Here is a 25,563-nt window from a genome sequence, read left to right on the forward strand (position 1 = left end):
TATTTTGTGCCTGGTACTTTGCTAGACATTAAGGTTGTTATTATAACTAAGATAATATCCTTGTCCACAAGGAGCTCACAGTCTAGTAGGAAAGAGATAAATTTGAAAATATATCCAAAACTGCAGGCAAAATATGTGCTCCACTGAGTAATTCAACACCTAGTTCCAAGTTAGTTATACAGTGAAACTTAGAAACCACCATAGAGATTTCTCTAAACTACTTGTCCCTATGATATCATAGTATAAATGAAAGGCAGTAAATGACTCAGTAGTCAAACAAGCTTGCTTAAAAATGAAGTTGGAACATATTGAACTAAGTATACTTTAAAAATGATCAACAATATAATATATTCCTGATTTAAATAAATCATTGCAAGGAATTAGACATGACTCAGAAACTAAACAACAGCAACTACAACACTGTTTAGATTAAAAACAAAATACATAGTTGTATGAAAATTCCAAGCTCTTTCATTTTTGGTTAATTTCCTCCCATATGTTTTATTTGCATAGTTCAGTACTACATATACAAAAATTACAGACATAAATATATATTCCACGGTCAAATCACAGTCACTTTAAGTACATTCATCTGTAAGAAGGCAGAAAGAAGAGGGTTCTATCTTTAAACATTGACAGGCATTTACATGAATTATATTTTATTCATTTTTTTAAAGAAAATCAAATATACAATCATGATTTCAGTCATGTAGGAACAACTGACTGGATTACCTTTGGTGTCAAGCAAAGCAATTTTTCTCCTTAATTCACTAAAATAGTAATTACAGTTGATAGACCATGAGACAGTATGATAGGATGCCTACAGAACTAACTACATTTAAATTTTATTACTTAAAAATCATAAAAATACAGCCTAAAGTATAATTTATATTTAAAAAATATTTCTATAGATTAACCCTTAAATCCAATCCTTGAAGAATTCTTGCAAAATTTAGCTAGATGAAGCTATTGCCAAGAAATGCCTTTGTCTGTCTTATTAGAAACGTCATTAGGTATAACTTTCATCCCAGTAATCTTACTTTTAATATTTGCCCAAAGGTAATAATGGGATAAGAAAAAACATGGGTTTAAGAAATATATGTAGTAAATAGAATGTTTTCAAAAATTTTTTTTAAATAGGAAATTACTCATTCTCAGAAATATAAATCAACATGCTAGTTTAAAATATTTGGAGGAATGTGCTTTTAAATTAAAAGCTTGAAATCAAATGTAAAGTTTAGTAAATATCTGAAAAGATCCTGCTCTTCCATCTTCAACAAAGGAATTTCTATGCATAATACATTAGTAATGTGTGACATCATTTTTATCATTACAAAGAAAGGACCTTATATTACACTGACATACCCACTGTAGCTGCAGACACCACCACCCCACCCCGACACAATGACAATGAACATTTAGTATCTGGATATCAGGTTAGCTGTATCTAACCAAACAGATCCAAACATGTCACTGACTATGATGTCAGTTTAGTTGAATCTAACCAAGAACATCCAAACATGTCACAGATACAGCAAATGTATTTAAGGCCTTGTTTATGAAAAATTTTATTCTGACACATCAGTTTATCAAAACTTTTATTGAAGGATGTTCTTAGAGTAAATATTCTTAATGAAATAAGCAAACAAATACTGAGAGTACTGTTTTTACACTTTGAGTGAAATCCTAATAGCAACCACTCTTTCCCTTCACCAGGGATTTTGTATTCAGAAGTACTTTTTTGTTTTTTTCTGGAATGAAATCAAAAGGGAAAAGTCTAGAAATATCTAGATAAGAAGAGGCTGCAAGTAGATAGTATCTCTAAAAATAAACTCTAGTCTTATTGTTGCCAGACATCTGTTGTAGATTTTAGCATTGTTTAAATAGGTGAAATGACCATTTCAAAAGCAAGAATTTTTTAGATAAATCGTATTCTATGAATACGAATCTCATCTTCAGATTCTTAGATCAACAAATACTGCTGGGGTGTTCCTTCTCCTCAAGGTTATATACAATAGCAAAAATTTCTCTTAAATTAATAATTTAACAAATTTGTGTTGGACACTCTATGCTCTGGTGTTATACTTTGAGAAAACAAGTAAGTGAATGATGCTTCTAAAACAAACCATGAATATAAGCAAAATAAAAAGAATTAATGGAATATTGACACATGGATTCTACAAACAAGTTATGGTGAGTATTATTTTAATGACTCACATATTTCTGTAACAATAGATATTGTGCAAAATCATTCATCCTAGTAGTTATTATGTCCAATTCACTTAGACTTATCTGCTGTGGGAATCAGCAAATATTTTTCAAATTAAATTTATAAACATCATTTTGCAAAATACGATTCAATTAGGAGAAATGTATTCATTTTGGAAATAAAGAACTTATCAAGTAAGGTTAGAATATGTGTTTCCAGGAAAATATGTGTTCAGCCTACAAAATTCACCATTACAAATAGGTTGACTAATGGAGAAAAAAAAGTGAATTAGAAGTTAAAAGACCTGGCTTTATTTCCAAGTCTGCATTTACTCAGAGGACAAATATACCTCTAGGCAAAGACCTTATTTGTTCTAGTCTTATTCTGTCAAAATGCAGATACCAAACAAACCTAACTTTAATATGTCAAAATCAAAATACAACAAAAATCAAAACATAATTGCATCTAATGCTTAGAAATTCAATACTTTAGTTTACATGCCCTTTCTCACCAAATCCAGAAATTTCATGCTCTAGTTAGAAATCGCATGTGGCAGAAAAATAAAAGTCCATTAAATAATACATCAGAAACTTGTACTTAAATGAACAAATTATATAAACTGAGTCTAATTAAAAAACATTTTTTAGATCATATAAAAAAAATAACTAAAAACTCAAAATAAAACTCTTAGTCATAAGAACATGTTTCAAAATTTCACCCTGAATTTCATGTGGGATAAGAATCCCATTCTTTTGTTCATCTGAACAGAACCTTTTTCTGATATATATATATGTGTGTGTATATATATATATATATGTCTTAACATAATGTTGAATACCAATATTTTCATACAGAGCTGGCTAGCTTATTTTGCCATATTTGAATTTAAAACAACAAAACAAAAAAAATTTTTTTTTTACCATGTGAAGAAAAGTATTTGCTGATATGGTAATGAATTTGGGATCACAGACTCACTGCCTACTGAAATACTCTTAAATTTTACTCATCTTATTAACAAGTACACATAAAGACTGAAAAACGGGAAGATCATACAAGTCGGTAAGTATAACTAAACCCACCAAAGAAACAAAAATGCTATATTAAAAATGCCCATAATCAGATAAAAATGCTAGAGAATTTGGCCTAGAAATTACAAAAATTGATGAAAGAACAATAATTTTTAAAAATTATTAAAAAAATAATCATAGGAAAAAAAGGGAGGAAGATACACAGAACGGGGTTGGAAGAAATATTTGGTCTAAAATTTTTTTCATATGCTCCACTAAAGAATTATTTTTGCAATACTCCTTTTCCTCTTAAGGTAGAGACCTAAAATTGTGATTCCCATGGCTATAAGAATTCTTTCATGAACTGCACATATGTGAGATAGAATGAAGGCAAAGTGTAAGACTAAGACAGACAAGATCATAGGACCTCATGAAGCATTCAGACCTAAACTGTACAATTCGATAACAATGAAGAGAAAATCAGAACTATGAAGAAGGATGTGAACTCAGAAAATTATTCATTTTAAAAAATCAATATAGTTATGATTTTGATTATATATGCACTATAATTAATTACTAATAATTGAGCTTTTCAGGTTTTAAGTGCATTTCTCAAACATGAGATCATGTACTTGAGAAATATGTAGAAATCAAAACCTAAAATCAAGCAAAATGAATATATTATCATTTCAATTTTTATCTCAATGATTTTGATGCTCTTTGGCATTGTGAATTGTCATGGCGAGAATCTAGTTGTGATGAGGTACCCATGAGCCTACAGGATGACATATATTGATGCTATGTTGTGATGGTAAGCTTTGTTTCTCAAAATTTCAGGCACTTTAAGAAAGTTAGAAGTATCCAGAATAGTAAATGTCAAGGACAGGATGATCTATTTTTCTAGATTCTTAAAAGTGATGTTTAATGACCTATTTATCATGTATAAGGAAGTTTCGTAACAACAAAATATATTCCTCATCCAGGAAACCTGAAGACTACACTCACATGAGTTCCCTTATTGGTGAAGATGACTGGTTTTAGCCACAAGTATCACTGTTGACTTCAGGAATACAGTCATTCCTGCAAACCAAGTAAGACCAGATATAGCATGAGTGACTGTGAAAGATCTAAGACATTAGAAGTGCAACATGTGCACTAAGAGTCAGATACAAGTTAGCGACTAAATGACAACAATCTGTAACAGAGCTAAAGAGAATATTCTAAGAATGCCAAAGGTTTAGAAGGAGAAGACAAAAGTAATGGCATTTGTTCTGTCTTTAGAAGAAAGGGACAGAAAGGAGAATAACAATACAGATGTTCAGGAAAACTTGACAAATTAGTTCCGGTGTAGGGGCAGTTGCATTAAGTGGTGTAAATAAATATAACTCTGTGTAGATGAACCAAATCTATGTATCTCAGAAGCTTTTTACAAATTTTTGTTGGCTTGGGATAATCTTGGACTTTCCTGGTGTTTCAGATGGTAAAGAATCCACCTGCAATGTGGGAGACCTGGGTTCCTGGGTTGGGAAAATCCCCTAGAGGAAGGAATAGTTACCCACTCCAGTATTATGGCCTGGAGAATTCCATGGACAGAGGAGCCTGGTGGGCTGCAGTCCATGGGGTTGCAGAGTCTGACACAACTGAGAGACTTTCACCACTAAGATAATCTTATAAGTGAGAATCACTTTTAAGAATCACTTATAATTCTGAACATAATGTTTCATAGTAAGTACTTTTATTTTTGAGTCATAATAAGTATCAACTAATATGGGAATTACTTATCCATAAAGAAAATAGCATTTTTCTTTTAAACCCAACCTCAGGGAAAATATATTATACCTGAGTACTATAAAAGTTTCATTATTTTTTCCAAAAAAAGTCACATTGAAGCAATTATGGCTATTATATAATCATTACCATTATTTGGGATACTTTGCATTGGCTAGAAAAGTAGGCAACTTGAAATCATATATTCAGGTTATGGCAAATGCAGTCTTTAATAAACACTAATTAAATCATAACACAAATTGCAGCAGAGTCTCACTGGTTTACCGTGTAGTATTTAATCTTTTTGTATCTATATTTATCTACTTTTTTGTATCTATAGCTACTATGGGCAGGCAGTATGGCAGTGAACACCCTAGGGACTCTTTCTGCTTTTATGTAAACTTGAGTTTTAGTTCTGGTTCTGTCACATACTACTTTTTAACTTTAGGTAATTTGTTGAGCTTCTTGGTATGTCTCTTTTTGTGTTGTTTCACTCATTTATTATATCAGGACAATATCTATGATTTGATTTGAATACTAAAAGGTTTTAATAGGAATAATGCAGAAAATATAAATATCTGTTCTCTTTCCACTTTACATTCTTTTCCCCTATTAATTTGAACCTAAATTATCATGATTATTTATAGCAAGAGCTTGCAACACTGTCCATGTGAGGGTGTTTTTAAAAGGTATTTTTGGATAGAAAATAAGTTTCAATTAACTGTTTAAGTAACTCTCTACATTTTATAACATCAATGTAAAAACTTAAATTTACATCATACATCTTATGGTCTTTTTTCCCCCTATATCCTAAACTATCATGTACAGCCAGAGACGGATGAGTAAAAATACCTAAATTTTTAAAGTGCACATTCAAATATATAAAATCAAATTACTTTATGTATTTTCTAGTGTCTAGGGGAGATTCCATGAAATAAGGCGGTTACAATTTGGTATTAACACTTCCCAGGTGGCTCAGTGGTAAGGAATATGCCTGCAATGCAGACACCTGGGTTTAATCCCTGGGTCAGGAAGATCCCCTGGAGAAGAGAATGGCTACCCATTCCAGTATTCTTCCCTGGAGAATTCCATGGACAGAGTAGCCTAACGGGTTATAGTACATGGGGTCACAGAGTCCAACTTGACTGAGCAACTAACATATTGATACTAACGAAGTGAAATTTATGAGCCAAGTCAATTCACACTGAGAAAATATCATGTCTTCCAATGTAAAGCACACTAGAGCCTGACCCACTGTCGCTTAAATATGTGTTTATTTGGTCCAAAAAGAGTCAGAAAAGAGGTTGGGCATGTGTCAAGAGATATCTATACCCTGTATTCCATTCACAAATTAATGAAGACATATTTAAGATTAGAGTGAGTAATACTGGGTGTCTTAATCTAACCAGTGATCATGAATTATTTTGGTACCCAGGTTTATGATAACCTTCTTTCTGCACAATTCCATCATAGGAAAATGGACTAAAAGGGATTTTAATGGTTTCTGACTTTGTTTTGTGATAGCTTGAATATCTAAAACCTGTCATTCCCTCGGGGAAGAACTGTGTTCTGCACTAATCACTCATTGCTGCAGACACAGAAGCCAACTATATTTCCCGCTCCATTTAGGCAGCTTTATAATAATAAATGTTCCAGGTTGGTATTCTCTTCTCTGTTTCTGAAAGGTTCTGTTCAAGCAGCAAATATTCTAACAAGTTTAACTGATTTGAGAGAGTAAACAACTTGAAACATTTATTTTATCTTGGAACAATTCTGATCCTGAGTGTGTTTATATCACTGTTCAAGTATGTTCTAATTTTCAACATTTATGGATGAGAATTAAGCTGCATGCATGCTTGTAACTTTGTGCAGTATGACTGGCAGGCATGACTGTATACCTCACATTATGTGCTTTGAATGTGAATTTCAATTTCCTTTCTTTTTTTTTTTTTTTTAACAATTTAATGTAATCAATCAATGTTAGAAATAAAATTAAAGAAGATCATCAAAGAGCAATAGAACAAATAAAAATTGGTTTTGTCTTGACAAGAACCTCATCAGCAAGTAAATAAACCTCCTTCCATGGAGAAAACCACTGGAATTCACCCTCTGGTAGGTGATAAATTAGCCCTTTAAAACCCCATGATCATTACTTGCCCCAAGGATCTATTATCTGTATTAATTTAAATATGCATCTTCAGAGAATTCAAGACATTGTTTGGAAACGTTTAAGATTGGAAAGCTACTGCAAAATTTATGATGTCACATTTCTTATGACTAGTCAGAGTTGAATACAAACATACTAATAATATGGAACAGCTCATTTAAGATTCAAGATTGAATGAAGCTAAATTAAAAACAACTATATACTGTCACAATTTCCCTGATTTATTTACCTATGGTATTGGCACATATTGTTTTGGTTAATATTTTAAAAATACAAATACCTCTTCCCATGCAGAAAAGTGCATGTGAAATGAAATATGGAATTGTATACAGCTTGATAAACAAAAGCTACATGCTCAAACAGTACCTAAAGTTTACAAATCAAATCCCTAGTGTTAATTATCACAGAAGCTTGGTATCTAAGCACAATCTTAAAGGAAATAAGAATACTTATTTCCTTATTCATCTGCCTCTACTGCAATGCTAAGAAGAAAGAATGACAAAATCCTTTTGACATCTTAAGAATGACATTCAATATTCAAAGGCTAAATGTTTTTTATTAACCACGATCTTAATTTAAACTTCAGATTTATAAAGGTGAACGTTTATACCTTTATACCTAATGCATACATTGTTTCTTGTTTAAAAGTACTTTATCACTCAAAATGGTATTTATTAGTTCTGAACTCACAAATCTATCATATGCCTCTATATTCAAGAGCAGTTCAGTCCCAGATTTTTCACATGGTTATGAAAATGAGAAACTGCTAAATTAACCTGGGTTCCCATATTGCAATCTTCTATCAAGTTATAAACTAAATCTCCACTTCAAAAGTGTATATAAAGTCATACACAACCTCCAGGTCTAGAAGCCTTTTTTAAGTGTCCTAGTTTAGTTATGTTTACAGGCAGCAGGAAGTCTGGTTAGTAGAGGGTGGGATTTCTAGTGCTTCCTTTCCTATAACAGGAGACATTTTCGGTGGCTGAGTGAAAGGCCTGTTTGGATTTCTGTTTTTTGCTTTTGCATGTTGGTGAATGGAGGGAAATGAGAGAGCTTGGAGGACTCACTGTAAGTACCTTCCACTCTTAGCTTTATTCAGAGGGAATAATCTAAATAGTAACCCTCTTAAGACCACTATGTGTTGGGAAAAGTGAAATTTCTGCCTGTTTGTCAGTCTGTCAACCAAGATTTCAGTTGATTCCACTTTGGTGTCTTAGTAAGACAGCTATTCTGAACTAAGTTTGGTTAAAAGAAGTTTCTATTTATTACTTTATGGATTTTCAAATCAAAAGATTTGATAGCTCATTGCTAGGAGTCATTTACGTTTTTAATTTGATATACTTACTAGTAAATTCTGATTGTTTGAGGGTTCTATTCACTAGCACCAGGTACTGATGGCCCCCCTCAAAGAAATCATGTGCATGCATGGATCAAATTGGACAGGGCTCAGAAATAATTATTTAAAAAATAGAGTTTTTACTTTTTTTCAAATTTATTTCATATATGCAATTGCTTTTGTTTTACAGCAGTGAATTACATTTTCAAATTAAGAGCACCCTCATTTTCACCCATGTTCTTATCTCTAACATCCACATTATAAGGTACTAAGCAGATATAACGCATTTTTTTCTCCATGGATTTAAAAATATATATACAGTGATAATATTCTTTTTAAACTTGTCTTTTTTCTCCAGATACCTTGTCTATTTATTCTTAAGTGTATGAAAGTTGGTGTGTGTGAGGATGTTTAGGAAAAAAAATTAATTTCCTTCAATTCCATTTCACACTTTAATATTGAATAAAAAATGAAATGTGGAGAGTGCATTCTTATAGGATTAAACATACTTTTTCTAACTACTTAAACCAGCATTTTGGAACTCAGATCTCTGTAACCAAGACTAGAAGTCACTGAAAGACTTTAAAATCATTTAACCACCACAACCAGATTCATGTATGGACATAAACCCAGTGCATGAATTCTTTATATGTTTAATCTCACAATTTAACTACCCAAATAAGTTTTTAAAGACAAACATTTAAAATTTGCCATTAAGGAAAATCTAATCTCCATCCTTAACTATGACTCTTCATTTCAACTAAAAATCTTCCAATATGTTGAAAAAAAATACTCCTAAGAAAGTTATGAACACTGAAATCTGAGATATGATTCTTGTTAAATATTCGTTTCTCTTTCTGAGGAATTAACCTCTGCTCCTTTCCACTCTTCATTTTTGCCGCTTTTGATATTAACACTGGGACTTTGAGATGTCTTCAAGGGTTCAGTTTCTTGAGATTCCTTGGTATGTATACTCTTCTTCTTTTCCCTTGCAAGCAATCTGTAGTTGGCAGCATTACCAATGAGCAGCCACACGCTGGCTAGGACCACAATAGCTCCACAGGCCAAATACATGTATTTATATTGTCCAGTTTCGTCCACCAATTTACCTAAGAGACAAAGAGTGGTTTTTAAGACAGCATTATAAATCAGCCATAAAATGGTAACAGTTTCAAATAAAATCATTCCACACTGCGTACCTATTTCTTATTTAATACTAAATGAGAGTTGAATAAAGAAAAAAACATTCTAGATTAAGACTTCCACATATACATAGTAAAGGCATGTTAGAGGCACATACTACATTATACTACCAGTATATGAAATACATTGAAAGTTGCTGCCTTCAATAAAAGTGTGCTACCAAGACAAACAAGGTATATATGTATATGTCTATATTTTCATAGATACATATATATGAGATACATTTTAAACCTACATATGTAGAAATATATATACATATTTACATATGTAAACATATATATGGATATATTTATAGCATATATAACAACAGACTGGTTCCAAATGGGAAAAGGAGTACGTCAAGGCTGTATATTGTCACCCTGTTTATTTAATTTCTATGCAGAGTACATCATGAGAAACGCTGGGCTGGAAGAAGCACAAGCTGGAATCAAGATTGCTGGGAGAAATATCAATAATCTCAGATATGCAGATGACACCACCCTTATGGCAGAAAGTGAAGAGGAACTAAAAAGCCTTTTGATGAAGGTGAAAGTGGAGAGTGAAAAGGTTGGCTTAAAACTCAACATTCAGAAAACGAAGATCATGGCATCTGGTCCCATCACCTCATGGCAAATAGATGGGGAAACAGGGGAAACAGTGTCAGACTTTATTTTTTTGGGCTCCAAAATCACTGCAGATGGTGACTGCAGCCATGAAATTAAAAGAAGCTTCCTCCTTGGAAGGTAAGTTATGACCAACTTAGATAGCATATTCAAAAGCAGAGACATTACTTTGCCAACAAAGGTCCATCTAGTCAAGGCTATGGTTTTTCCAGTGATCATGTATGGATGTGAGAGTTGGACTGTGAAGAAAGCTGAGCGTCAAAGAATCGATGATTTTGAACTGTGGTGTTGGAGAAGACTCTTGAGAGTCCCTTGGACTGCAAGGAGATCCAACCAGTCCATTCTGAAGGAGATCAGCCCTGGGATTGCTTTGGAAGGAATGATGCTAAAGCTGAAAGTCCAGTACTTTGGCCACCTCATGCGAAGAGTTGACTCATTGGAAAAGACTGTGATGCTGGGAGGGATTGGGGGCAGGAGGAGAAGGGGATGACAGAGGATGAGATGGCTGGATGGCATCACCGACTCGATGGACGTGAGTCTCAGTGAACTCCAGGAGCTGGTGGTGGACAGGGAGGCCTGACGTGCTGCGATTCATGGGGTCGCAAAGAGTCTGACATGACTGAGTGACTGAACTGAACTGAACTGATATTGAGATTGCTTCATCCTTTCCATATTTCCTATCTTTTCTATAAAGAGTATACATTATATTCTTTAGGGAAAGTCAAAAGGCTTTCCTTTTCCATTTCCTAATGGGTCATAATATTTACTAAATGACTTCTCTATGCCTAGCACTAGGCTAAACATTTTATTTGTAATTTTGCATTTAATCCTTAAAAAATTCATTCTGACATATTTTGACCATGATTACATAGCAAATGCGGAGGAAACTAGGATCTTACCAAAGTCTGTCTGCATCTTATATTAACTAGTCCATAAAATGGCTTCACCAAAACTCTTGGTTAAGTGTCATGTCACTTTTTGGACTAACCACAGTTTTTCACTTTATCTAAATCTAAATTATTAAGGCCAAATGAGTCAGGGACAAAGTTTTTGCTCCATTTGATTATTGAGAATATTGAAAAACTAGCCTGGTACCAAATAATTGGAAGGTTTATTGACTTTTAAACAAGCTACAGCTTATATTGTTTATATTAATTTTGCCTCATGCTTATGCAAGCATCTAATTCTTAATAATAGTTATTATTGGCAAAATTTTGTAGGCACAAACCCAAATTATTTTTCATATGCATATTCAGGTGATTCTGAAACAGACCTATTCGTTTAGTCAGAGTTTCCAACATTCTAACTAGAATTTAGTTCAGTTCAGTTCAGTCACTCAGTAGTGTCCAACTCTTTGCGACTCCATGAACCACAGCACGCCACCCTTCCCTGTCCATCACCAACTCCCAGAGCTTGCTCAAACTCATGTCCATCCAGTCAGTGATGCCATCCAACCATCTCATCCTCTGTCATCCCCTTCTCCTCCTGCCTTTCAATCTTTCCCAGCATCAGTGTCTTTTCCAATGAGTCAGTTCTTCTCATCAGGTGACCAGAGTATTGGGGCTTTAGCTTCAGCATCAGTCCTTCCAGTGAATATTCAGGACTGATTTACTTTATGATGGATTGGTTGGATCTCCTTGCAGTCCAAGGGACTCTCAAGAGTTTTCTCCAATACCACAGTTCAAAAGCATCAATTCTTCAGTGCTCAGCTTTCTTTATGGTCCAACTCTCACACACATCTATGACTACTGGAAAAATCTTAGCTTTGACCATACAGACCTTTGTTGACAAAGTAATGTCTCTGCTATTTAATATACTGTCTAGGATGGTCATAGCTTTTCTTCCAAAGACCAAGCATCTTTTAATTTCAAGCCTGTACTCACCAACTGCAGTGCTTTTGGAGACCCCCACCCCCGCCGCCTGGCTCCAAAAGTCTGTCACTGTTTCCATTGTTTCACCATCTATTTGCCATGAAGTGATGGAACTGGATGCCATGATTTTCATTTTTTGAAAGTTGAGTTTTAAGCCTGCTTTTTCACTCTCCTCTTTCATCAAGACGGTATTCAGTTCCTCTTCACTTTCTGCCATAAGGGCGGGGTCATCTGCATATGTGAGGTTATTGATATTTCTCCCGGCAATCTTGATTCCAGCTTGTGCTTCTTCCAGCCCAGCCTTTCTCATGATGTACTCTGCATATAAGTTAAATAAACAGGGTGACAATATATAGCATTGATGTACTCCTTTTCCTATTTGGAACCAGTCTGTTGTTCCATGTCCAGTTCTAACTGTTGTTTCTTGACCTGCATATAGGTTCTCAAGAGGCAGGTCAGGTGGTCTGGTATTCCCATGTCTTTCAGAATTTTCCACAGTTTATTGTGATCCACACAGTCAAAGGCTTTGGCATAGTCAATAAAACAGAAATAGATATTTTTCTGGAACTCTCTTGCTTTTTCAATGAGCCAGCGGATGTTGGCAATTTGATCTCTTGTTCCTCTATCTTTTCTAAAACCAGCTTGAACATCTGGAAGTTCATGGTTCACATATTGCTGAAGCCTGGCTTGGAGAATTTTGAGCATTTCTTTACTAGCATGTGAGATGAGTGCAATTGTGTGGTAGTTTGAGCATTCTTTGGCATTGCCTTTCTTTGGGATGGAATGAAAACTGACCTTTTCCAGTCCTGTGGCCACTGCTGAGTTTTCCAAATTTGCTGGCATATTGAGTGCAGCACTTTCACAGCATCATCTTTCAGGATTTGAAATAGGTCAACTGGGATTCCATTACCTCCACTAGCTTTGTTCATAGTGATGCTTCCTAAGGCCCACTTGACTTCACATTCCAGGATGTCTGGCTCTAGGTGAGTGATCACACCATTGTGATTATCTGGGTCATGAAGATCTTTTTTGTACAGTTCTTCTGTGTATTCTTTCCACCTCTTCTTAATATCTTCTCCTTCTATTAGGTCCATACCATTTCTGTCCTTTATCAAGCCCATCTTTGCATGAAATATTCCCTTGGCATCTCTAATTTTCTTGAAGGGATTGCTTGTCTTTCCCATTCTGTTGTTTTCCTCTATTTCTTTGCATTTATTGCTGAAGAAGGCTTTCTTTTCTCTCCTTGCTATTCTTTGGAACTCTGCATTCAATGCTTATATCTTTCCTTTTCTCCTTTGCTTTTCGCTTCTCTTCTTTTCACAGCTATTTGTAAGGCCTCCTCAGACAGCCCATTTTGCTTTTTTGCATTTCTTTTCCATGGGGATGGTCTTGATCCCTGTCTTCTGTATAATATCACGAACCTCCGTCCATAGTTCATCAGGCACTCTGTCTATCAGATCTAGGCCCTTAAATCTATTTCTCACTTCCACTGTAATCATAAGGGATTTGACTTAGGTCATACCTGAATGGTCTAGTGGTTTCCCCCACTTTCTTCATTTTAAATCTGAATTTGTAAATCAGGAGTTCATGATCTGAGACACAGTCAGCTCCCGGTCTTGTTTTTTGCTGACTGTATAGAGCTTCTCCATCTTTGGCTGCAAGAATATAATCAATCTGATTTCGGTGTTGACCATCTGGTGACGTCCATGTGTAGAGTCTTCTCTTGTGTTGTTGGAAGAGGGTGTTTGCTATGACCAGTGCATTCTCTTGGCAAAACTCTATTAGCCTTTGCCCTGCTTCATTCCGTACTACATGTAGGAAGAGTTTAAACACTGACTTTATATACATCAAAAAATTCATGCTTGGCCTGGCAGTTATTGTGACAATTAGGGGCAGGCCAAGAGGTCTAAGTAAATACCTACATTTAGCATTAATTAAAACAATGCTATACAGTTATTACTAGAAAAGATAGGCCAACAAAAAGTATTTAAAATTTATTACATGTAAGTCTAAGACTAAACGAAGTCTTCACTTCAAACATTAATGTACACATGTGTTGTTACTCAGTCTCTTTACTTGATAATTTAGCACAGACACTTTTATAGTCATCTCTGACAGTATTTTAGATCTTTAAATCTAAAGATAAAGGTTACAAATATGGGATATAAGTATCTGATCAAGAAAATGACTTTGACTGAACTTCTCTTCATTCTTGCATTCCTATTGATATATTCCGATCATTGATATTATAAATGTATTCCTTCCTTAAGCATGTAACAAGTTCTATATTAATATAACCATTATACTCCAATAGGAAAACAGATATTAACCTTTTGAGAGCATTACTTTAAAGTTTTGACTTATTTTTAAAAAACAAGAGAAATTTGTTTACCAATGATAAAGTGATATTTTATTTTTATATTTTTAACAATACAAGTTGATATAGGTAAAAATCTGCAAGTCATGCTAATTATCAGTCTAATTTAAATTCTCAAGTTCATAATACCAGGCTATAAATGAAATTTTTGTCTAAAATAGACTAATTAGGAAATTTAAAATATATAATAAGGCTAAAATTAACACATCTACAGTCTTTTAGGGTATTAGTTGTCTATTATTACAAACCACATTTACACTACAAAGAAAGTCTCAGCTAATGGATATTAATTTTATGCTATTTGCTTTCTTTGATGATAAATATTCTTACCAGCAAGAGGAGGACCAAGGAGGACAGGACAGCACTCCACAACTGTGACGAGTCCCACAGCACTGGAAAATCTTTGAGCACCAACAAGGTCCATGAGCGTTTCAAAGAGGACACTGCTAACACTCCCAAATCCAAGACCAAAAAATACAGCATACACCACCAGGCTTGTGTAGTCCTCAGCCAACGCACATAAGAGATGACAGATTCCAGTGAACATCACTGCGAAACTGAAGAAGTACTGGATTCGGGGTCGGATTAATTTGGAATTGGCAATAAGTCCTACAGTAGGTCTGGCAAACATATCAACAAAAGCCATAACAGAGAGCAAGAAAGCTGCAGAATACTCATCAATTCCTTTGTCTTTAGCATATGGAGCCAAGAATATAACAGGGGCGAAGAACCCCAGAAACATAATGACATTTCCAGATAAGTATATCAGAAATCCTCTATGCTTAAAAAGGGAGAAATCTAAATATTTATTAATTTCTTCCCATACTGATAACTTTTTTTGTCTTTTCTTCATACTGCAATCAGTTTCTCTTACACCAACCTTATTTTTAGACTCAGTACTTGCTTTGGGTTCAACAGGTCTCATAAGGGACCCAGCCACACAGCAGTTCAATAGTAAACCTCCCAAAATCATGAAGCTTCCCTTCCAACCATAAGTATTAAAGAGGTACTGATTGAAAGGAGCCAAAGTACTTAAGAAAACAGGACTTCCTGCCATTGCAAGGCCATTCGCTACAGGTCGTTTCTTATAGAAGTATTTGCCAATGATTGTTAAGGCAGGCTGCAGGTTGAAGGCCAGACCTAAACCTACAAAGAACAAAACAAAAGGAAGAAAAAAACACATTATGCCACTCACATAAGAAATCACTTGTCAAAATGTACATTCAAGTGGAGATGGCAGAATGAAAAGGCCACAGCACACAGTAAATAAAAAATTTAAAAATTTTAAAAATTACATATTGTCAATAAGATACCACATAAACAAAAAGGTTCTCATAACTAGACATCTGAGATGCAAGACTGTTTCATAGCCCTTTCCTTTTAAAACACAAAAATAAAACCAAGAACTTCTTCTAATGTTGCAACAATCAGAATAGGTGGAAATTGGAACACAGTTCATTAGTTCTTAGTCATAACCACTTAATTCCATAAATAAATTAATTTCTCTAACCTCTCTCTTTATATACACATGCAGAGAATAGATATTTTCCTTAAGGGCAAGAGTGTATTTAAAACATGAATACTTTCTTTTCAGTACAGAATAGACTAAACAGATTAAAAAGGTTGTCATTTATAAATAATCTTAGATCTCCTGTAGGTATATCTTTCAAAGCTATGCAAATAATAAAAAAGAGTAATAAATTCATGCCATTAATTTCATGTTCTTCATCCCTCACGTTACACATTTCATAACTACAGAGGTGAATGTATATTAACTAAAAAATAATTTTAGCTGACTGTTTATATGGGTCAAAAGTTTCTGCTGTCTAGGGACACCCTGACAGTGTTGAGTTAGCTCATCAAGATACTATTTGGCAACAAAAATGAATGTTTGTTAAAAAAGTAAATACAAGTGATTTACACAAACTACCTCTCTTTACCCTTTAGCCTAGACATGATTCTGTGTTATTTAGGATCTATAGAAGTAGGAATTCTTTGGCATTTACCAATTTATGCAAATTTGAGACAGGATTACAAATTGGTTAAGTATTTAGATTCCAGGACACTGGGTTCTGATTAAGTATATCTGGCAAATACTTAATGCAAATCTCTAATACAAATATTTGTATTTAATATTTGTAATAGTATTCAGATTGATTATATTCTTTGAAGCCAAAGATGAAGAAGCTCTATACAGTCAGTAAAAACAAGACGAGTGGCTCAGATCATGAACTCCTTATTGGCAAATTCAGATTTAAATTGAAGAAAGTAGGAAAAACCACTAGACGATTCAGGTATGACTTAAATCAAATCCCTTATGATTATACAGTGGAAGTGAGAAATAGATTCAAGGGACTAGATCTGATAGACAGAGTGCCTGATGAACTATGGATGGAGGTTCTTGACACTGTACAGGAGACAGGGATCGAGACCATCCCCATGGAAAAGAAATGCAAAAAAGCAAAATGGCTGTCTGAGGAGGCCTTACAAATACCTGTGAAAAGAAGAGAAGCCAAAAGCAAAGGAGAAAAGGAAAGATATAAGCATCTGAATACAGAGTTCCAAAGAATAGCAAGGAAAAATAAGAAAGCCTTCTTCAAGCGATCAATGCAAAGAAATAGAGGAAAACAACAGAATGGGAAAGACTAGAGAACTCTTCAAGAAAGTTAGAGATACCAAGGGAACATTTCATGCAAAGATGGGCTCAATAATGGACAGAAATGGTACGGAACTAACAGAAGCAAAAGATATTAAGAAGAGGTGGCAAGAATACACACAAGAACTGTACAAAAAAGATCTTCATGACCCAGATAATCACGATGGTGTGATCACTCACCTAGAGCCAGACATCCTGGAGTGTGAATTCAAGTGGGCCTTAGGAAGCATCTCTACGAACAAAGCTAATGGAGGTGATAGAATTCCAGTTGAGCTATTTGAAAACCTGAAAGCTGATGCTGTGAAAGTGCTACACTCAATATGTCAGCAAATTTGGAAAACTCAGCAGTGGCCACAGGACTGGAAAAGGTCAGTTTTCATTCCATCCCAAAGAAAGGCAATGCCAAAGAATGCTCAAACTACTGCACAATTGCACTCATCTCACACGCTAGTAAAGAATTGCTCAAAATTCTCCAAGCTAGGCTTCAGCAATACGTGAACCATGAAATTCCAGATGTTCAAGCTGGTTTTAGAAAAGATAGAGGAACCAGAGATCAAACTGCCAACATCCGCTGGATCATCGAAAAAGCAAGAGAGTTCCAGAAAAACATCACTTTCTGCTTTATTGACTATGACAAAGCCTTTGACTATGTGGACCACAACAAACTGTGGAAAATTCTGAAAGAGATGGGAATACCAGACCACCTGACCTGCTCTTGAGAAACCTATATACAGGTCAGGAAGCAAGAGTTAGAACTGGACATGGAACAACAGACTGGTTCCAAATAGGAAAAGGAGTATGTCAAGGCTGTATATTTAATTTACATGCAGAGTACATGATGAGAAATGCTGGGCTGGAAGAAGCGCAATCTGGAATCAAGATTTCCGGGAGATATATCAATAACCTCAAATCTGCAGATGACACCACCTTTATAGCAGAAAGTGAAGAGGAACTAAAAAGCCTCTTGATGAAAGTGAAAGAGGAGTGAAAAAGTTGGCTTAAAACTACACATTCAGAAAACGAAGATCACGGCATGTGGTCCCATCACTTCATGGGAAATAGATGGGGAAACAGTGGAAACAGTGTCAGACTTTATTTTTTTAGGCTCCAAAATCACTGCAGATGGTGATTGCAGCCGTGAAATTAAAAGACACTTACTCCTTGGAAGGAAAGTTAATAGCAACCTAGATAGCATATTGAAAAGCAGAGACATTACTTTGCCAACAAAAGTCCATCTAGTCCAGGCTATGGTTTTTTCAGTAGTCGTGTATGGATGTGAGAGTTGGACTGTGAAGAAAGCTGAGTGCCAAAGAATTGATGCTTTTGAACTGTGGTGTTGGAGAAGACTCTTGAGAGTCCCTTGGACTGCAAGGAGATCCAACCAGTCCATCCTAAAGGAGACCAGTCCTAGGTGTTCATTGGAAGGACTGATGTTGAAGTTGAAGTTCCAATACTTTGGCCACCTGATGAGAACAGCTGACTCATTTGAAAAGACCCTGATGCTGGAAAAGATTGAGGGCACGAAGAGAAGGGGACGACAGAGGATGAGATGATTGGATGGCATTACTGCCTCAATGGACATGAGTTTCAGTAGACTCTGGGAGTTGATGATGGATAGGGAGGCCTGGCATGCTGCGGTTCATGGGGTCGCAAAGAGTCAGACACAGCTGAGCAACTGATTTGAACTGAACTGAATAGTGTTCCAAAAAACTGATATGAAGGAACCAGTAATCAGCTTTGATGAATGACAGGGCAGTATGCTCTCTGATTCTACCTTAGCCATACTTGTGAGATATGCAGAATGATTGTAGATCCAACGTCTAAGTAATGAAACTATTGTCAGCAGCTGGTAAGAGGAAGGACTCAAATTCCCAGGAATTGTGCTTTGAGGTTCACATTTCTTTACCTATGCCATCTTCCTCCCTGTGCCCCTATTCTGTCACCTGGAATTTTGCTTTCACATGTTAATGCAAGTTTTCCTTAGGAGTCTGTGGTCATCTATTTCCTACCTGGCATGGTAAAAGGAGCATGGCACTTGAAATGAAAATATCTAAGTCTCCCTCAACTACTTACTTATGTGTACTACTGGGCAAAACACTTAGAGTTCTTAAATTCCAGTTTTTTCAACAAGAACATAAAAGGGTTTTGCTAAAATCAAGTGAGGTCTACAGCTCCAAGATGATGTATAATGTTGTTGTGATGATGATTATTATATGCTAGTATTTATTTAAAAAGTGACAAAATGCTGGATATTCTGTAAAGTATCATATATTCATTTTCAAACAAATGAATGAATATATAGTTCATTGAATATATGGTTCATGAATATATAGTTTATTTTTACAAATGAATATATGGTTCCTCCTACATATTTCCTTTTCCTCCCAAAGGAAAGAGCTATCATTTTTCCATTTTAAAGACAAAGAGATGGAGGCATAAGGAGGGGTATTTATCCATGATCACACAGCTAATATGTGCTGAGTTAGGTTTAAAAGCTAGACCTGAATGATTTCAAATACCAAGAAGTACTGGCTGATAATGACTTAAGATAAATCTCTTATGGTTACATTTAATGGTTGACTAGAAGCACCAGAGCCTTTGAGACTCAAATAAATTGAACTGAAGTTAGAATAACATAAAATACAATTGATATTTATGATACAGTAACATCCAAACCATCTTTTTCCTAATACATGACTTTGTGGGCCCAGCCTGAATTCTATGGCCAAATGAAATATGGCTGACCCTTGAACAATGTGGGGTTTAAGGCTCACCCTCTACACAGCTGAAAATCTATGTATCATTTATAGCCAGCTCGCCTTAGGACTCAGCCAATCACGGCCTGAGTAGTAGAGTAGACCCCTGCAGTTCAAATCCATGTTGTTCAAGGTCAGCTGTACCTAGTATTTCTTCACAAAGAAACGGTATTCTCTCCACCATGACAATTCTTAGATATAAGAAGATTCTCATTTAGAATGTCAAAGATGTTTTACAAAGTCAAAAAAGAAGAGTTGTCCATAGGTTGTAAAGAGTAGATTTTAACATCACTATTACTGTAGGCTTTAATATATCTAATTTTTCAATCAGATGATGCATTAATCCAAGGTCAGACTGACTTAAAGTCATAAAAAATACATTTACCTTTTTATCTGTAATCAAAAGGAAATAATTAAATTTCTTTATATATTGAAGTCTAATTTTTCTAAAACTTTGAATGTAAATTTGTAATGCAATTTGCTATTGAAGCTAATAAAGATCATATTTTCCAAATGTGTGTAATCAGGTAGCTAGAGTCTACAGACATGCTTAAGAAACAACTCTAACCAAATGACAGGAACTCACTTTAAAATATTTGTGTTTAGTGACAAATGTGTCTTTCAAATTTTAAAATAGAATCCTTTAGTAAGAAAAGGTAGGGAGGCTCATGCAGAGCTCTATCACTAATTAGAATACAGGCAACAATTCTATGTTAAAGCTAAATCAAAGAATCCAGGAAACATCTTTTTTGACATAATTTTTAACCTATTATGAGTGATCAGTCAGACACTAATAGTAATAAATAATTAAAGCATTTTTTTTTTAATGAAGCTATTTATATGCCAGAGAGTCTGTGTCCACAATATCACCTTCATAGCCTGAAGATTAAATGTTGAAACAGTAAAAACAAACCAAAGAAGTTTTCTTTTTGACATTTATATTATAGCCATAACATGTCTGATAACTTGCTTTTTCCATTTCTTGAAATTAGTTTGATTGGTCAGCCTATAGCCGGGAGTTTAACATACCAGATGACAATACTTTAAAGTATATAGCATCTGATATTAAAAAAAAAAAAATCAAAGAAAATAAGAATGTTCTATTGCTCATGCTTCTGACAGAACTTTGCAAACAGTAGAAGTGTTAAGAAAAAATAAGCTGAAAGCAAATCTTCACTTACCGCAAATTAATCCCATTGTGAAGTAAAGCTCTACTACGTTGGTACTGTAAGAGGCCGAGACCATACCCAAACAGCATAACAAACCTCCTACCATCACCACTGGCCGGCTACCATATTTATTCACCAAAACACTACTTATAGGACCTGAGGTAGAGAAGAAGTTAAGAAATATTCAGTTGCTGGGTTATTTATTTATTTATAACATTTGTTAATTTTGAAAGTTGAGAAAACACATTTTAACAATCAAAGAAAAGTATTAGTTCATACGAAACAACATGAAAACTTTTCAATACTTTCCAATCCATTTGACTGGTTGTCTTTACCCATATATCTACAAGCACATAAAATAATAAATTAGAATTGTTTAATATCAAGTTTGGTAGGACCATAATAATTCAACTTCTGACAGAAAGGCTTTTTAATGAGACATAGCTAGACTTGTTGTTGTTGTTAATCTCTAAGTCATATCTGACTCTTTTGCATTCCCCATAGACTGTAGCACACCAGGCTCCACTGTCCATGGGATTTCCCAAGCAAGAACGTTGGAGGGAAGTGCCATTTCCTTCTCCAGGAGATTTTCCTGACCCAGGGGTCAAACCCGTGTCTCCTATATTGGCAGGCAGATTCTTTAATGCTGAGCCACTGAGGAAGCCCTAAATATCTTAATAAATGGAGATAAATTTATTTATTAAAAATTTAAGGGTTATATAAATAATCTATCTCTTAGAATTTTACTTTCTGGAATAATGTGTGTTTAGGCACACAGATATATGCCTTTAATTGAAGCTGACTTGTTTTTATTATACCCCACTGTGACTTTTTAATACCATATTTTTTATTTTAAGACCCCAACTCTTTACAAATCTCATTATATTAGAAATGAGGATTCTTATACTGACAGTCTCTTAACAATCCCTGTTCATCAGGGGCCACCAAGGGTAGTAATGTTGCTTCCATGCCTTAGGTATGTTTGAATTCATTTCAATTTGGCCACTCAGTCATGTCAGACTCTTTGTGACCCCATGGACTGCAGCATCCCAGGCTTCCCTGTCCATCACCAACTCCTGGAGCTTACTCAAACTCATGGCCATCGAGTCGGTGATGCCATCCAACCATCTCATCCTCTGTCATCCCCTTCTCTCACCTTCAATCTTTCCCAGCATCAGGGTCTTTTCAAATGAGTCAATTCTTCTCATCAGGTGGCCAAAGTATTGGAGTTTCAGCTTCAACATCAGTCCTTCCAATGAATATTCAGGACTGATTTCCTTTATGATTGACTGGTTTGATCTCCTTGCATTCCCAGGACTCTTAAGAGTCTTCTCCAACAGCACAGTTCAAAAGCATCAATTCTTCAGCACTCAGCTTTCTTTATGGTCCAAATCTCACATCCATACATGACTACTGGAAAAATCATAACTTTGACTAGACAGACCTTTGTTGACAAAGTAATGTCTCTGCTTTTTTAATATACTATCTAGGTTGGTCATAGCTTTTCTTCCAAGGAGTAAGTATCTTTTCATTTCATGGCTGCACTCACCATCTGTGGTGATTTTGGAGCCCAAAAACATAAAGTCTGACACTGTTTCCATTGTTTCCCCATCTATTTGCCATGAAGTGATGGGACCAGATGCCATGATCTTAGTTTTCTGAATGTTGAGCTTTAAGCCAACTTTTTCACTCACTTCTTTCACTTTCACTGAGAGGCTCTTTAGTTCCTCTTTGCTGTCTGCCGTAAGGGTGGTGTCATCTGCATATTTGAGGTTATTGATATATCTCCCAGCAATCTTGTTTCCAGCTTGTGCTTCATCCAGTCTGGCATTTTGCATGATATACTCTGCAGGATGACAACATATAGCCTTGACATACTCCTTTCCCAATTTGGAACCAGTCTGTTGTTCCATGTCCAGTTCTAACTGTTGCTTCTTAACCTGCATAGATTTCTTAGGAGGCAGGTAATGTGGTCTGGTATCCTCATCTCTTGAATTTTCCACAGTTTGTTGTGACCTGTACAGTCAAAGGCTTTGGCATAGTCAATAAAGCAGAAGTAGATGTTTTTCTGGAATTCTCTTTCTGTTTTGATGATCCAACAAATGTTGGCAATCTGATCTCTGGTTCCTCTGTCTTTTCTAAATCCAGCTTGAATATCTGGAAGTTCACGGTTCATGTACTATTGAAGTCTGGCTTGGAGAATTTTGAACATTACTTTGCTAGCGTGTGAGATGAGTGCAACTGTGCTGTAGTTTGAGCATTCTTTGGCATTGCCTTTCTTTGGGATTGGAATGAAAACTGACTTTTTCCAGTCCTATGGCCACTGCTGAGTTTTCCAAATTTGTTGGCATATAGATTTTAGCACTTTATTTTTTTTTTAATTTAATTTTATTTTTTAACTTAACAATAATGTATTGGTTTTGCCATATATCAAAATGAATCTGGGATTTGAAATAGCTCAACTGGAATTATTAGGTTATATTTCTGTGGCTTGGTTAGACAATGACGATTCCCCACATTTCAACCAAACCATTTGAAAAAGTAATATGAATCCTGATTGTTGTCTGAAAAAGCTTCTGTTGATACTTTCTGGTAACGTCCAGTCCAGGTTCCATGCACGATACTGGATGCTTGGGGCTGGTGCACTGGGACGACCCAGAGGGATGGCATGGGGAGGGAGGAGGGAGAAGGGTTCAGGATGGGGAACACGTGAATACCTGTGGCGGATTCATGTTGATATATGGCAAAACCAATACAATATTGTAAAGTTAAAAAATAAAATAAAATATTAAAAAAAAAAAACTTTTAGAATAGGTGCAGCAGTTTAGATGGAACAGCCAGAGAAAATGGAGGCTCTCTCTATTAAGACAGGCACCTCACGAAAAAGGAACAATCTTAGTGTGGGAAACAGGCACATTGAACACTCTGACTCAAAAATCAGTTTTGAACAGCTAGATACTGAATAGGATGATGTTTTAGGAGTGCCTTATGCAATGTGTTTTATGTACATTTTCTGATGTATGTGTATGTGTGTGCATATAAAATATTTAGGAGTGATCAAAATGATTAAAATAATTTATGTTTCTGTCTAAAAAACTATTTTGGAAATAAAAATTCTAAATATTAGAAGAGTTGGGTCTTATTTTAATATGCAGAATTTCTTTCTTTAGTGGTGCTTTATAAAATAGTGATGCAACTTAACAATCTTAGATTCAGTGAAAGTCCATACCTCTTTATAAGGCCTGTCCAAATGTAAACTATTTGCTTTGACATTTCTTTTTAGCTTAAAATTATATTTCATCTGAAACTAATGGTTCTGTTTTGAGCAAAAACATTACATTAGGTCAGAATTCTCAGCCCAATATATAGGCTAGAAAAAACTAAATGATTTTTAGTTAATATTAAACTTTAAAAATTTGCATTACATTTGAGAACTTCTACATGGATAGTATTTAAAACACACTGAGATTCAATTATCAGTAGAGCCTTAGTCGAAAATTCCATGGATGGAGGAGCACGGTAGGTTACAGTCCATGGGGTTTCAAAGAGTCAGACATGACTTAGCAACTTCACTTTCTTTCTTTCTATATTTCCTTTTTGAGAGGAAAATGGCAACCCACTCTGGTGTTCATGCCTGGAGAATCCCACGGACAGAGGGGCCTGGTGGGCTACAGTCTATGAGGTTGCAACTAACACACACACAAACCTTATCTTAGTCACTCTATCACACAGCTATACTTAGTATTTTTATTCTTATGCATAAATATAAATACTCATGGCCAAATAGTATTAAATATTACTCCACAATCTTTCTAAGGGATATTGGTAATAACACATAATTTTATAAAAAGAACTCAAAAACAGAATACCACATTTTGCGTTTAATACCAAACAAAATAAAACTAAAAAAGGCCATATATAAGATAGCTCTATAAGATCAATGGGTTTCCTTGCTGGCTTAGCAGTAAAGAATCTGCCTACAGTGCAGATTCCTGCATTGGATTCGATCCCTGTGTTGGAAAGATTTCCTGCAGAATAAAATGGCTACCCACTCCAGAATTCTTGCCTAGGAAATCTCATGGACAGAGAAACCTGGTGGGCTACAGTCCATGGGTTTGCAAAAGAGTTGGACAACTTAGCAACTAAACAACAATGGTAAGATCAAAGGGTTGGAGGGGGAAAAAAATCAATGAAAATTGTACAAGATAATGTGAAAAGAATAGAATTCTGTCCCTATTATGGAAAAACTCATCTGAAGAAATTTTATATATATTATATATAAAATATAATTATTTATTATAACATATATAGTGGTTAGGAAATGAATGCTTTAAGTAAAAGCATAAAGTTAAATTCAAATAGCCTTTATGAGAAGGGGAGAGTCAGAATCAATTGATTAACTTGATTAATAACTGAATTTAGCTGTGGATTCCTTTTTTAAAA

The 25,563-nt window shown here is 35.0% G+C and overlaps 1 protein-coding gene across 7 annotated transcripts in view; it reads right to left on the reverse strand.

Moving 5' to 3' along the window:
* Positions 1-8,620: 8,620 nt before the first annotated feature.
* The window catches only part of SLC16A7 (solute carrier family 16 member 7), a 194,925-nt gene continuing 177,982 nt past the window's right edge, over positions 8,621-25,563 (reverse strand). For all 7 annotated transcript variants that reach the window (XM_019960911.2, XM_019960913.2, XM_019960910.2 and 4 more), the window contains 3 exons: positions 21,133-21,276; positions 14,870-15,685; positions 8,621-9,595 (listed from right to left, as the gene is read on the reverse strand). In XM_019960911.2, the coding sequence (XP_019816470.2) occupies positions 9,324-9,595; positions 14,870-15,685; positions 21,133-21,276 (1,232 nt within the window). In that variant the 3' untranslated portion in view covers positions 8,621-9,323. The remainder of the gene's footprint in view (positions 9,596-14,869; positions 15,686-21,132; positions 21,277-25,563) is intronic.

The sequence above is a fragment of the Bos indicus genome, chromosome 5, assembly GCF_029378745.1.
Source record: "Bos indicus isolate NIAB-ARS_2022 breed Sahiwal x Tharparkar chromosome 5, NIAB-ARS_B.indTharparkar_mat_pri_1.0, whole genome shotgun sequence".
Classification (NCBI taxonomy): domain Eukaryota; kingdom Metazoa; phylum Chordata; class Mammalia; order Artiodactyla; family Bovidae; genus Bos; species Bos indicus.